This window comes from Plecotus auritus (genome assembly GCF_963455305.1).
Source record: "Plecotus auritus genome assembly, chromosome: 1".
In the NCBI taxonomy this organism is placed as follows: Eukaryota; Metazoa; Chordata; class Mammalia; order Chiroptera; family Vespertilionidae; genus Plecotus; species Plecotus auritus.
Genome location: NC_137770.1, coordinates 146,512,863 through 146,529,395, shown reverse-complemented (window position 1 = coordinate 146,529,395; position 16,533 = coordinate 146,512,863). Strand labels below are relative to the sequence as shown.

Genomic DNA, 16,533 nt, shown 5'->3' with positions numbered 1-16,533 from the left:
CACATATATGCAGATAGGAAATTGTAATTTGATAAAAATTATGACTAAATTTTGTTAAATGTATTATGATAATAGTTTCCATATTATTTAAAATTTTTAGTCAATAATTCAGAGTTTCCTTAAAGAATGATTTCAGGTTGAGTCTCTAGAGCCTTATTAATATTTGCGTCTTTAGTTATATTAGACCTAAAAGTTTCAGTGTAGTTGACAAGGCCATTCCATCTTTATTTGAGCATGCAACAGCCCATAAAAAAAATAAAAAACAACTTAGAAGAGCTAGGTTACTTTATAAAGTTTCCAAGCTAACAATAGTTCTAATGCAAGTAGAATTGACCTTTACAGATAATGCAGGTCATTTAGACCAAACTGGAATTTTTCTTTAAGTCATTTGATAAGGTACTAGTGAAATTTAAGAGTAACCTAATTTTTAGAATGGCAATGCTATCCTACAACAATGTTTTTAATTGAATATCCTTCTATTTATTCTGGGAAAACCACCAGAAGTAAAAGTAAATTTTACAGAATAGAATCACTTGGTTTCGCTCTCTTTGTGATTATTTTCTTAGGACTAGTTTCTTAGGATACTTTTCACAGCTGTTTGCAGAACTAAATTAAATATAGGACAAAATTAGAATTAAACCTTCATAACTTTTTCTAAAGATGTGATTTGTTATCAAGTAGGCTTTTTAATATTCAAAAACGGCTGCAATTATATATACAAATTGACATTTTTGGTATCTCATCTTGAAACCATTGTTCACTATTTCTTAAGAATGCTAACATTTAGAGGGGTAGGAAGTTGAAGATATTTTGGTGAACATTCTGATTAAACTGTGCCTTACAGCAAGACCCAACTGTCCTTTGCCTTGGACTATTTCAGTGTCTTTCCATTGGCACTGGATGCTAACAGAAGCAAAGCTTGCCATATAATATGAAATAAACCCTAATGCAAATAAGCCTATGTAGACAGCGTCCACTCAGAAATGCTGCTTACCGGGTGTGGCCTACAAATGAGAAAATTTGTAATTTTTACAAATGACCATTATTTTAACGAAAGGAATACTTTGGAACAGTTGATCCCACACATTTGAATGGAACTAAATATGTGTATATATCCTAAAATAATCTTACAGATATTTATATGCACAAGTATGCTTTTTATTGACTTTGGAAAACATTTACAAACAAGAAAAACAAACAAAAACTCATAGACACAGATGACAGTATGGTGGTTACCAGAGGGAAGGGGTATGGGGTGGTGGTAGTAAAGGGTAAAGGGGGTCAAATATATGGTGATGGAAGAAGATATGACTTTGGGTAGTAAACACACACTGCAATATACAGGTGATGTGTCATAGTATTGTACACTTGAAATCTATATAATTTTATTAACCAATATCACCCCATAAATTTTAATTAAAATCAATTTTGGAATTCTGATATCAATTTTCTATCTCTTCTCATGAATTAACTAAGATAATTATGAGCAGGATAGCCAAGTCAATAGTGTTTATTTTTATATATCTTAGTTTTTATTTTTTGTTCCACCTGTGAGCCTTCTGTTAGCATATTCTATATGGTACTGCAGTGAGATAGATACAGAATGATCCAAGAAATGTATTAGTAATTAATTGGTCTTTTCTTATAACTTTTTCCTCTTGTTTACCCAACTACAGTCTTATTTTCTACAAAACAAAATATATTTTAACAGTATGTACTGCCCAATTCTTTTTGTTTATTAAAATAGTTGTATGATTTTGTACAAAGCATTTTTCTCTGCCTATAATTTTTCTTTGAATCCTGCTGGTGGTAAAAAGAAGAGTGCATTTTATATTTGGGGTGATCCTTTGTAAAGCAGTGGGGCACTTCCTGCATACCACTGTTAAATGTTCCTCTAGCGGTATTAGGTGGATTGTAGTTACCCATTTGTAGACACATCAACCTTTCCCACATTAAGTCCCTTAGCAACAAATCAGGGAGGAAATCTGGTAGTTCTCAAGAAAGACTGGGAAGTTGGAAGAAGATGTCAAGAGGTTTGAGGTCATTAATTTGACCTTTTAAAACTTTAACTAAAACATCAATAAACAATATATGAGATAACTTTTGATGGAGGATATAATTTAAAAAATGAAATAATATTTCTATTCCCACATATATCATTTGTGAGGAAAAATGAAATAGAAACATATATTCATCTAATAGTGGAAAAAGAGAATGTGTTTTTAAAGTTTGAGTTTGTTTGAAGTTCATTATTAAATTCTAGCAGGATTCCTAGTAAGTATTCAACATATTTGCATAAGTATTAAAATAATTCATCATGATTAATTCTATTATAGTAAATCTCAGCCTTAATCACAATCTGCCATACACTGCAGTGGTTTGTCAGTATTTCATATTTTACTAGAGTTTTGGTGGAATTGCAGCTCCTGTAAAAGCACAGATGTCATCTGAGTTCACTGTGATTAATGTGGTTCAGAAGGAGATTTAATAACGATTAGCCAGTTTCATAAAGTGTTACAGAATAAGGTGGTTGTGAGAAAAATTTTAAAGCTCTTCAATATGTACATTCAAGCAACTACCTCTGGCATCAAATTGGATTCCTCAAAGGATGAAGAAGTCTAACCTTGGAAACATCTGAACTGTGAGGGCAAAGGTGGGAAAAGGGGACAATAATTTGCCTTCAAATACTTAAAGGATCAAAGGAAAACAGGGCAAGTCTAGAAATAGTGGTAGAAAGTTATAGGGAAGTAGACATCAATCTGATATGGGCTTCTTGGCTTCCACAGGCTCGGGGCAGTGAGGAGCTTCTCCTGACTAGGATTATTCAGGTAGAGGCAAGATGCCTACTTATGAAGACTACTGTAAAATACTTTTTAATGGTTCAGAAGAGAGTTTTCTTTAAGTAAATTCTGAATTCTTTTTCAGCTATAGGATTTCATAAATTAGTTTCCTTTAGAATGACAATAAGTTCCTTCTATTTTTCTTAGATTTTGGTGGAGGCTTCAGTGGGAGATGGCTTCACTGGAGACATTGCAATTGATGATTTGTCTTTTATGGACTGTATCCTCTATCCTGGTAAGAAAGAATATTTCAATATATGACTATTTTCAAACCTGTTTACTGAAAAACCCACCAAGGAAATCAGCATTTCATTTCAACAAATATTCCAAAATACCCTCAATTGTATACTCTCAAATATATTAACCCTGGAAGAGATTATTGTAAATCTTTGCTAGTAATTACCCTTAAAATCTTTGTGAAATGGTAAAAAGGGTTGGATCAGTTGTGTTCGTGTCTTATCACATGAAAAATACTAGAAAATCACGTCTGAAGTTAAACTGTAATTTCATTATATTTGAGGGGTTTAATAACCAAATTGTTTGCCTTGTACTTACAATGTTTTGGAGACTTTATTAACCTCTCAGTTACCTTCAGAGATGTTTTATTCTCAGGCTACACCTTATATTTTCCTAAGGATTGATTTCAATAATTTTCTCTCCATGTTATAGATTTTCCATTAATGAACTCATACATGTTTCCCATATACTAGTAGTTGTTTGTCTGGAAAATAGTACAATAATTAATAAATAATAAATAATAATACAAGAATAAACTCTATGTTTCATATACTCACAACTGTAAACCTATTTTTGCCCAACCCTGTATATCTCTATTCTCAACATTTTCCTTGAACTGTAGACTTATGTACTAACCACCTACTCAACATTTCAATTTAGATTTCTTACAGGAATCTCAGAGATAACTAGGGAAACACCTAAAACAAACACACCCCAGTGGAAACTCATTCTAGTCTGTGCTTACTGATCTAGTTGCAATGGATATCAAGCTCTTGGAGGATGATTCTGACAGTGAGGCTGGAGGCTCTTAAAATCTGTGACAAGGGAGAGCATAGTCTTTTTTTTTTTATTTTTATGATCAGAGGCTGGGTATTTAAAAAGCAATAGCGAAAATCCATGTAGAAAGCATTGCCATGTGCTGAACTCAGCGCAGCCCTGCTCTGTCACCATAGCATTATTGGGCATGAGAGCACCAGCCCCTCCCCAGACATAATCAGAGGGCTGGGCTCTAATTATTTTCCTTGTAACAAGGGGACAACAGCTTTGATCCTTCACCTCATCATTCTGGCAGGGTTAATTACCATAACCACTCTGTGCAGTGGTTCCCACAGACTTGGCAGAAAGTCAAATCCCTCTCTGGAAGGCCAGCAAGAAGAAAATCAGAATTGAATAAGTTTACCCTAACTCTCGATGTCTAAAAGTAAATTCTTGATTACCACTTGCCCCTCAATTTTGACCTTCCTACATGCCTCCCTAGCTCAATAAATGCCTTTATTTCTAGTTACGTATTCCTCATTAACAAATCTGGTCAGCCACTAGCTTCAGATATATCCAGAGTTCACTACTTCTCATGGCTCTCACTGTTCTCCCCTTGATTCAAGCTACCATTGTCTCTGACTGGATTATTACATTACTTTTTAAGTGATCTGCCTGCTTTTACCCTTATGCCATATAAACTATCCTCAAAACAGCATCCAGAATGACTTTTTAAAGCTTGGATAATGTCATGTTTTCCCAGGACCATCCTATCTCATTTAGAGAGAAAAAAAAAAAAAAAAAAAAAAAAGCCGAGCTTCTTCCAGGCTTCCAAGGAAGAAATGACTGGCTCCCTCATTTCTCTCTGATTTCTCCTTTCACTAGAATGCCTCTAATTGACTTCTCTCAGATAAAAGGCCTCTTAACTAATCCTTGACTACCCCAACACTTTTACACCTGCTTTTCCCTCTTGCCCCAGATATCTACTGGACTCCTTTCTTCTTTTTGATCTCTGCTCAAAGGTGTCTCCCTTAGTAAAACCGACTCTGAACACTACACAATCACAGACACACAGACACACACAGAGATCTCTTCCATATCTGATATTTTCTATCTCCTTTCCCTGTTATTTTTTTTTATAACACCTCTTCCTCTTATAGTTAAATTTATACTTTCCCCCACAACCTAAAAAAGAAAAGAACACAATTTCAATTTTACAGATGTGCAAAATTAAACTTAAGGAACACAAGTGACCTGGAGGAGAATTTACAATTGAGGGCAGGAATGAGATTTTCACCTTAGCTTGTTTGATGTCCATGGGCAGAGATTTCCCAAATCTCCTCCCACTCTGAGATTAGAGAGAAACCCTGTGACCTAGGCAGCAGAGAACAACAAAGACAGAACAAACACCAGTCACCATTGACACTGTTGTAGTTCCTGTTACCCTGTTAAATGCATTCTGCGGCTGATGGTTCCAAGGTGGAGCGAGAAGAGCTGCCAGAAACAAAGGCAGAGATGTGAAATATCAGTTACAGACAATTAGCCCTGATATTCTGCTTCCATTTTCAGAAGAAAAATACGGAATTCTAAAAACTCTCTGAACCATGTGGTTTTAATGTTGGCTCTATAACAAAAGCAACTTTGGGTTGAAACCACAAAGCCTGTTATAACCATAGCTTTTATAAAGGAATTTGATGTAATCTTGCCATAAAAATTAGGCTCTTAATACAAATATTATTCTTGATGAACTATTTTATTTGTGATATCATGTTTGCTGAGGTGGGATCAGTACATATAGGTTTACAAATAAAAACTGGAAAACATATACACAAACACAAAATATTGACCTAATCTTTAAAGAATGGATTTGTACATTACCTATAACTTTTATTTTATACTAAAAGCCATTAAAAAGAAGATTGTTTTGTTTTTACTTATTTCCTCAAAATCAACCTCTTTCTTTCCATGCCATCCTTCTTTCTTTTAACGATATCAGTATTCTCTAGCAACCAGGGACTGGAATTCCACTGTATCCTTTGACTTTCTTCTTAAACTGGCTCACTTGCAAACCTAGCTGACTCCAACTCCAAAATATTTCTCACATCTGTTCTGTTTTTTCCATTACCTCTGCCATGACCCTGATTCAAAATTATTGATTATAATAGTAAACTTTTTCACTGCAAACTTTTATTAATTTTTTCCCAATAGTGTTTATGTCATAAATTTAGTTTCTTTTTGCTTCATCCTTGAGCATCATTTGCTCTTCAATGTCAACTCTTCCTTATTTTCTAACTTCTGGTTGTTTCTAACTTAATTTTCAAATCCATTCCCAACTGTGGTTCATACTTCCTTTGTTTCAATACTTTGATGATATAGATTCTTATTCAAAAACTGGTCCAGGAGGATACTAGAGAAAATATATTGAGGCAAGATTAATTACATTTCTAGGGAAAGTAGGCAAACTTAACCATATAATAGAATCCTGTTATTCTTTGCATCAGGGTATGATGATGTTGGCCATTTCCAGAGTGGATAATGATGGGGAATAATGGCAAAATTCAATAGCTTTCCCCTCACCTTGAATCTGACCTTCAGAGTACATTATTAAGCAAGAATTGTTGCCAGACATTCAGATTTAAAAATCAGTAACCCAAAGGAAGTATCTGTTTCACATTATTTTTTTTCTGACACAAGAAAAGCAAAAAGTATGTTCCCTTCAGCAGAACACATACAACAGTTTACTTCCAAACATCAAGGATTATTGGTGAGGTAGCTGGATTATTTGGAAAAATAAAACCATGACTATATGGTATCACAACATACTGCTTATAGATAGAAAAAGCAATTAAGCAATTACCTATCCATTTTTCATTTAATTTAAAATTTCAGAATTCAATATGTATATTTGAATTTAGTTACTAGAAGTATTAATTAATAGAAAGAATTTTACTATTCAAGATCTAGTATTTTATTTTCCTCAGGAAAGTTGCTAATAAGTCAGTTGCTAATAAGTCTTCTAATTGATGATGTCTTAAAATTGAGAAAGTATAGAAAATACTTATAAGAGGCTTAACAACAATATTTTGTATGTCCTCCCCTATCTGCTGAATGGCTTTTTGTTATTGAACTGAGTGAGTTGATTGGAATTTTGGCATTCTCTCTACATTAGTCTTAATTTCTCACCAATTTTATTTCTAAACTAGTGGCCCAGTGCATGAAATTCGTGCACGGGGCGGGGGGTGTCCCTCAGCCCAGTGTGCACCCTTTCCAATCTGGGACCCCTCAGGGGATGTCCGACCAGCAGTCAGACATCCCTCTCCCAATCTGGGACTGCTGGCTCCTAACTGCTCACCTGCCTGCCTGCCTGATTGCCCCTAACCACTCTGCTTGCTGGCTTGCTCACCCCCAACTGCCCCCCCACTGGCCTTCTCACCCCCAACTGCCCCCCCTGCCAGCCTGCTCACCCCTAAATCCCCCCTGCCAGCATGTTTGCCCCCAACTGCCCCCCTGCTGGCCTGATCGCCCCCAAATGCCCCCTGCCATCCTGATTGCCCCCAATTGCCCCCCCACTGGCCTGCTCATTCCCAACTGTCTCCCTGCCTGCCTGCTCACCCCCAACTCCCCTCCCCGCCAACCTGATCACCCCCAACTGCCCCCCCTGCCAGCCTGATTGCCCCCAGCTGTGCCCCCTGCCAGCCTGCTCACCCCCCCAAAACCCCCTGCTGGCCTGCTTGCCCCCAACTGCCCCCCTGCTGGCCTGATCACCCCCAAGTGCCCCCCTGCCATCCTGATTGCCCCCAATTGCCCCCCTACTGGCATGATTGCCCCCAACTGCCCCCCACTGCTGGCCTGCTCACCCCCAACTGCCCCCCTGCCTGCCTGCTCACCCCCAACTCCCCTCCCTGCCAACCTGATCACCCCCAACCGCCCCCCCTGCCAGCCTGATCACCCTCAACTGACCCCCACTGCAGGCCTGCTCACCCCCAACTGCCCCCCCACCAGTCTGCTCACCCCCAACTCCCCCCCGCCAACCTGATGACCCCCAACTGCCCTCCCCTCCTCACCTGATCTCCCCCTAATCACTTCTGCCTTGGCCCCACCACCATGGCTTTGTCTGGAAGGATGTCTGGAAGGTCTCTCAGTCTAATTAGCATATTACCCTTTTATTAGTATAGACTAGAGGCCCGGTGCACGAATTCTTGCACTGGTGGGTTCCAGCCGCCCGCCCTGATGGGGGCCATCTTGGGCAGGCTGGCTGGGGTGAGGGGCTGATTGGGGGCAGGGTCAGCTGGGGTGAGGGGCTGCAGGTGGTTTGCTGGCCAGCCCCACCCCTTATTGGGGTTGGGGTGCCCACTGGGGGGTGGGGCTGGGCGGGGCAAGGAGATCACAGATGTTCCATTTGTTCTGCCTTTCGGTCTATTTGTATATTACCTTTTTATTATATAGGATGCTTGTTCAAGTTTCTTTTCTTTCTACAAAGAACAGTTTGCTTCAGTGTGAATAACATGGCAAAGAAAAAGTCTGAGTACTTCTGTCTTCATTTTTAAGATAACACCTACAGCTTTTCATGTTATAATACTAAGTTCTTTGGTATGTCTATTATATTTTTCTGAGAGCAATAAAATACTTGAAGGTACTTTATTTTGAGGTTCTCTTTTGTTCTATATTTTCTAAAGGAAATATCGACTTCAAAAAAGTGCAAATAATCAGAAATATTTACAGTTGAATAAAAGACTCCAAGGCAAAAGTGAAAAAAATTTGAGAATCAGTAATTGCAATCTTAAACATTTTGGTTTTAACATCTTTGGTGTAGTCTCATAAAGTGAGTTATATGTACCAAGGGAAAAAATATCCCAAAGCCAAAGGCCCATCAAACTTAGTATTGTTATTGTTTCTAGAAAATAAAAATGGACAAATAACATAACCTAATTTGAAACTTTTAAATTTATCATCTTTTAATTGAGGAAATTGTTAAATTCCAAAAATGAAGAACAATGATAAAATATTTAGATTTTAGCTTGAAAATTATTCAACTTATACTTGAGCTTACTTATAGTCAATTTTATAGTAAAATGTCTGTAAAAATGGGAAATTGTATTGAATGCATGTATTAAAGCAAAAATATTTCAGCCAATATTTTCAATATTTCCAATATTTTCTGTATTGGAAACAGAAACAAAGGCACTGCAAATGATTGAATTAAAATTGTTACAAATCACAGTCAGAGAATAGCTATGTTTTTGTAAAACATACTCTACCCAAAAGTAGACTTAACACAAGCATGCTAAAAGTAGTTGTTTCAGCTTGTGGTCAACTCTAAGTTATTATATTAAGTGCAATAGGAAAAATGTATGCTTTACCCTGGAGCTATACATATTTCAATTTTTTAAATTTTCTGCAGATTTATTATGCTTAAATTTCAAGTAGACTTTAGATTTTTAAAGTACACATATTTCTTTACATCAGAAGTCACAGGAAACTTGTGCACTGTTACCTAGAGATAGATAAAGAACAATTATACATATCATTCAAGTCATTCACATAATTATGACATGTCTAAAGCTGGTAATAATTTATCAAGAACTAGGGATGTTCAAATATAAATTTTATTGCTTAATTACCTTTGTGTGAATGACTGTAATGAGGAAGTCTAAAATAAAACAAGTTGGAGTATCTGTTCTATCAGAGAGATTTTATTAGTATAGCATGAAGTATATCATATTTGTTACAAGGAAGTCACAGAGCAAGGAGTTAGAACATTGACTCCATCAGGAGCCTGAGTCATTGACCTCAAATGACAGGTGTGCAGGTGGTTAGGTTTGCCTGTAGCTTAGAGAGGTAGAGGTAGATCATATCAACCAGACTAATCTCTGCTTCTTAGTGAGTGCAGACTTAGTCATTTGCATTTTGCCTTTGCAATTTTGTTTCATCTGCAAAGCTTTTAGTGTTTTTTGTTTGGAGAGTTAACTCTATCATTGCTACCAACTTTAGTCTTTCTTTGCAATTCTAGGCAAATAATTAATGATAATCTAATCTAATAAAAGGGTAATAAGCAAATTAACTGTCACTCCGTCACAAAGATGGCGGTATCCATAGCATCCCGTGCCCTGGCCACGGAGGGAGGTAGGGCATCTGGGCAGGCAGCACTCCCCCAGCCCAGTGGACACAACGAAGGGCTCAGAGCACACCCCCACCCCAACGGACACAACGCAGGGCTGGGGGTGTGCTCTGGGCGGCCGCCATGTGGCTCGGAGAATGCCCCCACCCCAGCGGACACAACGCAGGGGGGCCTCTGCACGTGAACTGCAGAGGAAACACCTTTTCTGACTGCTCATTGGCTAAGCTCCCTGTATGCCGCCACTTGCAGTGTTCTTGGTACCTTGGGTAATAAGAATCCAAGAAGGTGATCTAGGGTTTTTCCACCACAATCCTGGAGAAAAAAATGAAGGTCTGCTGCTGGAGGGGCTAAGAAATGTCATATCCTTCCCTAGCCAGTTTGGCTCAGTGGATAGAACCTTGGCCTGCTGACTGCAGGGTCCGGGTTCAATTCTGATCAAGGGCATGTACCTAGGTTGCAGGTCAGGGCTCATGGAGGAGGCAACCAATTGAAGTGTTCATCTCACATTGATGTTATTCTCTGTCTTTCCCTCTCTCTTCCAAGCTCTCTAAAAATCAATGGAAACATATCCTTAGGTGAGGATAAAAAAAAAAAAGAGATAAGAATGTCATATCCTATGAAAGACACATCTTGAAAATGCCCAAAGAAAGTTGTCATTTTTTCGTGGTGAAGGGACTGGAGTCCGTGTTGATGAAAACACCTTGGTGACTGTAGTGACTGGCAGTGGCAGCATCAGCGGGGTGATGGGGCTGGCGCCTTCCCCTGATCATCCCGGTCACCTCCCACAGAGGGAGGCCAGTAGGACATCCCCTGAGGGCTCCCAGTCTGTGAGAGGGGGCAGGCTGGCTGAGGGACCCTTCCCAGTGCACGAATTTTGTGCACCAGGCCTCTAGTCTATAATAATTAATAATAAAAGCACAATATGCTAATTAGACCAGACAGCCAAACGACCTTCCAGATGTCCTTACGGACGTCCTTCCAGATGAAGCCTCCACGGCGGGGGCCAAGACAGAGGCAGTTAGGGGTGATCAGGTGGGCAGGCAGAGTGGTTAGGGGTGATCAGGCAGGCAGGTGAGTGGTTAGGGGCAATCAGGTAGTCAGGCAAGCAGTTAGGGGTGATCAGACAGGCAGGCAGAGTGGTTAGGGGCGATCAGGCAGACAAGCGGTTAGGAGCCAGTAGTCATGGATTGCAAGAGGGTGCAGGCCGGGCTGAGGCCCAACCTCCCCTCCCCCCCACCCCGTGCACAAATTTCATGCCTTGGACCTCTAGTAATAATAACAACCTCTGCTATGAACTGAATGTTTGTGTCACCCCAATACTCACATATTGAAGCCCTGACCTCCAATGTGATGCCATGTGGGGGTCTCTGGGAAGTAATTAGGGTTCGGCTAGGTCATAAATGGTGCCTCTCTCATGATGAGATTAGTGTTCTAATAAGAAGTGAAAGGACAAGATATATCTCTGTCTGCTTGCACCAAAGAAGTCCATGTGAGAACATACTAGGAATAGAGCCCTCACTAAGAACCCAACCAAGCTGGCAACCTAATCTTGGACTTCCAGCCTCTAGAACTGTGAGAAAGAGGTCTTTTCTGTTTAAGCTACCCAGAGTGTGGTATTATGTAGCATCAGGAACCTTGCAGTACTTGCTTTGCCTTATCTTCAAATGATGTCCTGGCTAAACCATGTTTCTGGACTCTGTGTTACTTCTACATGGAAAATCCTAAGGAAACAGCTACAACTCCATCTTCCTACTTTCAAACACTACCATTTCCAAAGTTTGACTCTAGAGTAAGAAACACTTTTCTTAATTTGCTCTCTTTTGGTGCTCTCAAATACAAACATATTGGGCTTATTTGGTTTTTAAGATTTGATCATCCTGGTGGAATAACAAAGAGTATGGGGTGGTGAGGGCCTGGGAGTGGGAGAGATGGAAGCAGTCTGAAGGAGGTTAATGGGGGTAAAAGGAGGAACTATGTAATATTTTCAACAATAAAGATTTAAAAAAAATAAAAAAGAATAATGAGAAAAGGACAAATAATTTCAGAATCTTATAATTTCTTTTTTAGAATAGTGGTCTATTTACCTATCATTCTGGATAATTTCTGAGATGGAAAATGAGTTGTATATACTTTTCTTTCTTTTTTTATTGTCTAAAGTTTTACATATGTCTCCTTTTTCCCCAATTGACCCCCTCCCCCAGCCATTCCCACCCGGGGCAAGCCCCAACTGCCCCAGTGTCTATGTCCATTGTTATGCTTATATTCATGCATACAAGTCCTTTGGTTGCTCTCTAACCCCCCTACCATTTGTCTCTGGATCTATTCTTGTTCATCAAATTATGTTGATCATTATATCCCACATATGAGTGAGATCATGTGATATTTACCGTTCTCCGACTGGCTTATTTCGCTTAGCATCATGCTCTCCAGTTCCATTCATGCTGTTGCAAATGGTAAAAGTTTCTTCTTTTTTATAATGGCATAATATTCCATTGTATACATGTACCACAGATTTTTAATCCACTCATCTGCTGATGGGCACTTAGGCTGTTTCCAAATCTTAGCTATTGTAAATTGTGCTGCTATGAATGTAAGGGTGCATATATCCTTTCTGATTGGTGTTCCTGGTTTCTTGGGATATATTCCTAGAAGTGGGATTACTAGGTCAAATGGGAGTTCCATTTTTAACTTTTTGAGGAAACTCCATACCGTTCTCCACAGTGGCTGCACCAGTCTGAATTCCCACCAGCAGTGCAGGAGGGTTCCTTTTTCTCCGCATCCTCGCCAGCACTTGTCATTTGTTGATTTGTTGATGATAGCTATTCTGACAGGTGTGAGATGGTATTTCGTTGTTTTGATTTGCATCTCTCGAATGATTAGTGACTTTGAGCATGTTTTCATATGTCTCTGGGCCTTCTGTATGTCCTCTTTCGAAAAGTGTCTATTTAGATCCTTTGCCTATTTTAGCAAACATTTGTCGTAGCAATATCTTTACAGACACAGCTCCTAGGGCAATGGAGACTAAGGAGAAAATAAACAAATGGGACTACATCAAAATAAAAAGCTTCTGTACAGCAAAAGAAACAATCAACGAAACAACAAGAAATACCATTGCATGGGAGAACATACTTGCCAATGATATTTCCGGTAAGGGTTTAATCTCCAAAATTTACAGAGAACTCATACAACTTATATCTACTTTTCACGAGTATCATCTCATAAACCTCCTTTTGCTAGACATCACTCATATCCATGATTTCATCCCAAGGAGAGTGGTTTGCTACCTTAAATTGTAATTAGCCCAAAGATGCAGTTAAGCCACTGGTTTAAATAAGAAGGAAGATCAGAAGATCTCAAAACTGATGGAAGATCAGATGATCTGAAAATTATAGTATTACATATACCAAGAAATGTCAAAGATAACAGATAACATCCATTTATTAAAATGTTAAGCTGAACTTAGAAAAGAGAAATCCCCAGGTGAGAGAAACAAAGGAAGTGTTTAAAAATTGAACATACGGCATAATGTGACTGCCAGAGTTAGGGAGTAACAGAATATTGGGTGGATGAGAGGGAGGGAAAGGGAAGGAAGGACCATAAAGGATATAACACCCGTGGGATGAGGTGCCCATGGGGTTTCAAAGAATCAACTCAAAGTTTATCTGGAAGGATTCTTCTACAAACTAGGTGATAAAGGATCCTCACAGAAAAACCAAGCATGGTAAATTATTGTAGCTATCTTCCAAAAGAGCCCCCAGTGATCCCTAATCTTGGTATTTGTGCCCTGCATACCATCCTTTCTCAGATTGAGTAGTACTGACCTGTGTAACCAATGCCCCCTGTGGCAATGACTCTGTGTGATTTACAAAGCTACACTTCTAGTGTCTTCTCTTGGATCATTCACTCTGAGGGAAGCCAGATGCCAAGTCAAAGGGATACTCAAGAAGGACTGTGGAAAAATTCCAGGAACGAAGACTTCCTGCCAACAGCAGCAATAACTGGCTAGCCATGTGAGCAAGCCCCAAAGGAAACAGATCTTCCAGGGCCAGTCAAGCCTTCAGAAGACTGCAGCCTTGGTTGACATTGTAACAACACCTTGTGAGACTCTCAGCCAGACCCACCAAGCTAAACCTTTTCTGGTTTTATGCTTACAGAAATTATGTGAGATAAGTGTTTATTAGCTTAAACTTCTAAAGTTTATAGAAATTTCTTATATAGAAATAGAAAAATAATAAACAAATAATTTAAAATATTAAAAGATTTCAAGCCTTAAGAAAATTAAATGACATTGTTAAAAAAAAAAAAAACACCCAGAAAATTTTGAAAATATATCCAATTGGCTTTCTTGATATGAGACATAAAATCAATGAAATAAAAATCTCAGTGGATGAATTAAATAGCTGAAAGACAACATCAATATTGTAATTAGTCAAATAGCTATGAGAACATTTCAGGGTGCAGCATATAGATATAGAGAAGGGAAATGGGAAAGGTAGATTTATTTGAAGGATAGATCATAAAAAGTAATGTAATTCCAGAGACTGAAAAAGAATATTGATGGGAAGATATTAGCAATAGTCAAAGTATAATCACTAAAAAATTAATGTAACACATGGATTTAAGAATCTTAGAGGGATGATTACATTATAAGTTATGAAAATGTAGAATCACTACATGGTATACATGAAACTACTATCTACACTAATAAAAGAGGAACATGCAAATTGACCATACCTCCGCTATGCCCACAAGCCACACCCACCAGCCAATCAGGAGCGAGTATGCAAATTAACACAACCAAGATGGCATCGGCCACGGAGCTGGAGCAAGCAGGAGGCTTGGGTTGCCCCGGCGATGGAGGAAGCCAGGCTTCCCGCCTACTCTGGCCGGACTTGGCCTCCGCTGAAGGCTACAAAGTTTCAATTATAGAAGATAAATAAATCCCAGATACCAGCTTCCAGCCGGCCCTGGTCTCCACTCAAGGCTACAAAGTTTCAATTATAGAAGATAAATAAATCCCAACAAAAATGGTGGTGGCCACAGAGCTGGAGCGAGCAGGAGGCTTGGGTTGCCTCTGGTGATGGAGGAAGCCAAGCTTCCCGCCCGCCCTGGCTGGCCCTGGCCTCCGCTGAAGGCTGCAAAGTTTAAATTATAGAAGATAAATAAATCCCAGATACTTGCTTCCAGCTAGCCCTGGCCTCTGCTCAAGGAGGCACTAAAAAAAGAAAAAAAGGAAAAAGGAGGGGCTGGGATTTTGGATCGCTGGGGAATGATCAGGCCAGGATGGGACAGCAGTTGTGGGTGATCAGGCTGGTGGGGGGTGGGGTGGTTGGGAGTAAGCAGACCAGCAGGGGGGCCAGTTGGGGGTGAGCAGGACAGTGGGGGGGCAGTTGGGAGTGAGAAGGCCAGCAGGGGGTCAGTTGGGGGCGAGCAGGCCAGTGGGGAGGGAAGGTGGGGCTGAGCAGGCCAGCAGGGAGAACAGTTAGGGGGTGAGCAGGCTGGCACAGGGGGCAGTTGGGGGTGATCAGGCTGGCGAGGGGGGCATTTGGGGGTGAGCAGGCTGGCAGGCAGAGTGGTTAGGGCAATCAGGCAGGCAGGCAGGCAGGTGAGCGGCTGGAGCCAGCAGTCCCGGATTGTGAGAGGGATGTCCAACTGCCGGTTTAGGCCCGATCCCTGTAAACCGGCAGTAGGACATCTTTCGAGGGGTCCCAGATCGTAGAGGGTGCAGTCTGGGCTGAGGTACAACCCCCCCGCCCCGTGCACGAATTTCTTGCACCAGGCCACTAGTAACCAATATAAGATTGCATACCAACTATACTTAAATAAAAATAAATTTAAAAAGAAGCCTAGTGAACCTCATGAAAATATAATAATTACAATAATTCCAGGTCTAGACTCATGGAAATGAATTAGAAAAACAAAAATGAAAAGAAATTATGTTAAAAACAGTCAGAGATTAAAATATAATTATAAAAAAACATAAATAGACTGATAGCTGATTTTACAACAGCAAGAGCTAAGTCAGAAGACATTTGAATGTTATATTAAAAGTTCTGAGGAATTGTAACTTAGTCTAGAGCACAACAAAACTCGGGAATGAGAGTGAGAAAAAGCTTTCAGAGAATAACATTCAAAATTAAGCAATGACATTACTGCACCAGACTGTTTGGCTCTACAAAATGAACTATATAAACGAGAACATTAGAAAGTGACTAAATGAATTCAACAAGGACAGATATGCAAAAGGTAATAATAAAGAAGATGGAAAACACATGGGTATATCTAGATATATCAATGGAGAATGAGTGTGTAATGCAACCAGAATTTGCATTGCTGAGAGACAGAAATTGATGCAATTACTTTAGAAACAGTTTGGCATTATCCAGTTGAAGTTGTGCATACTCTTTGACCAAGCAGTTTCACTCCTAGATATGGCAGGAGAAATGTTGAAAGAAATAAACAAAACCTCAAACCGAATCTACTCAAAAAAACCATAAAAAGGCTGGAAATGTAATATATTCATATAGTGAAATATTATACAAGAGTCAAAATAACTAATTATAAGAATACACATGACCATGG

At 39.4% G+C, this 16,533-nt stretch overlaps 1 protein-coding gene across 1 annotated transcript in view; it reads left to right on the top strand.

Annotated features, from left to right (window-relative positions):
• MALRD1 (MAM and LDL receptor class A domain containing 1) overlaps positions 1–16,533 on the top strand; it is a gene marked incomplete at its 5' end in the record, with an annotated part of 676,620 nt that overhangs the window by 192,632 nt on the left and 467,455 nt on the right. Inside the window, one exon of the mRNA XM_080679375.1 lies at positions 2,988–3,075. Within this exon, the coding sequence (XP_080535501.1) occupies positions 2,988–3,075 (88 nt within the window). The remainder of the gene's footprint in view (positions 1–2,987; positions 3,076–16,533) is intronic.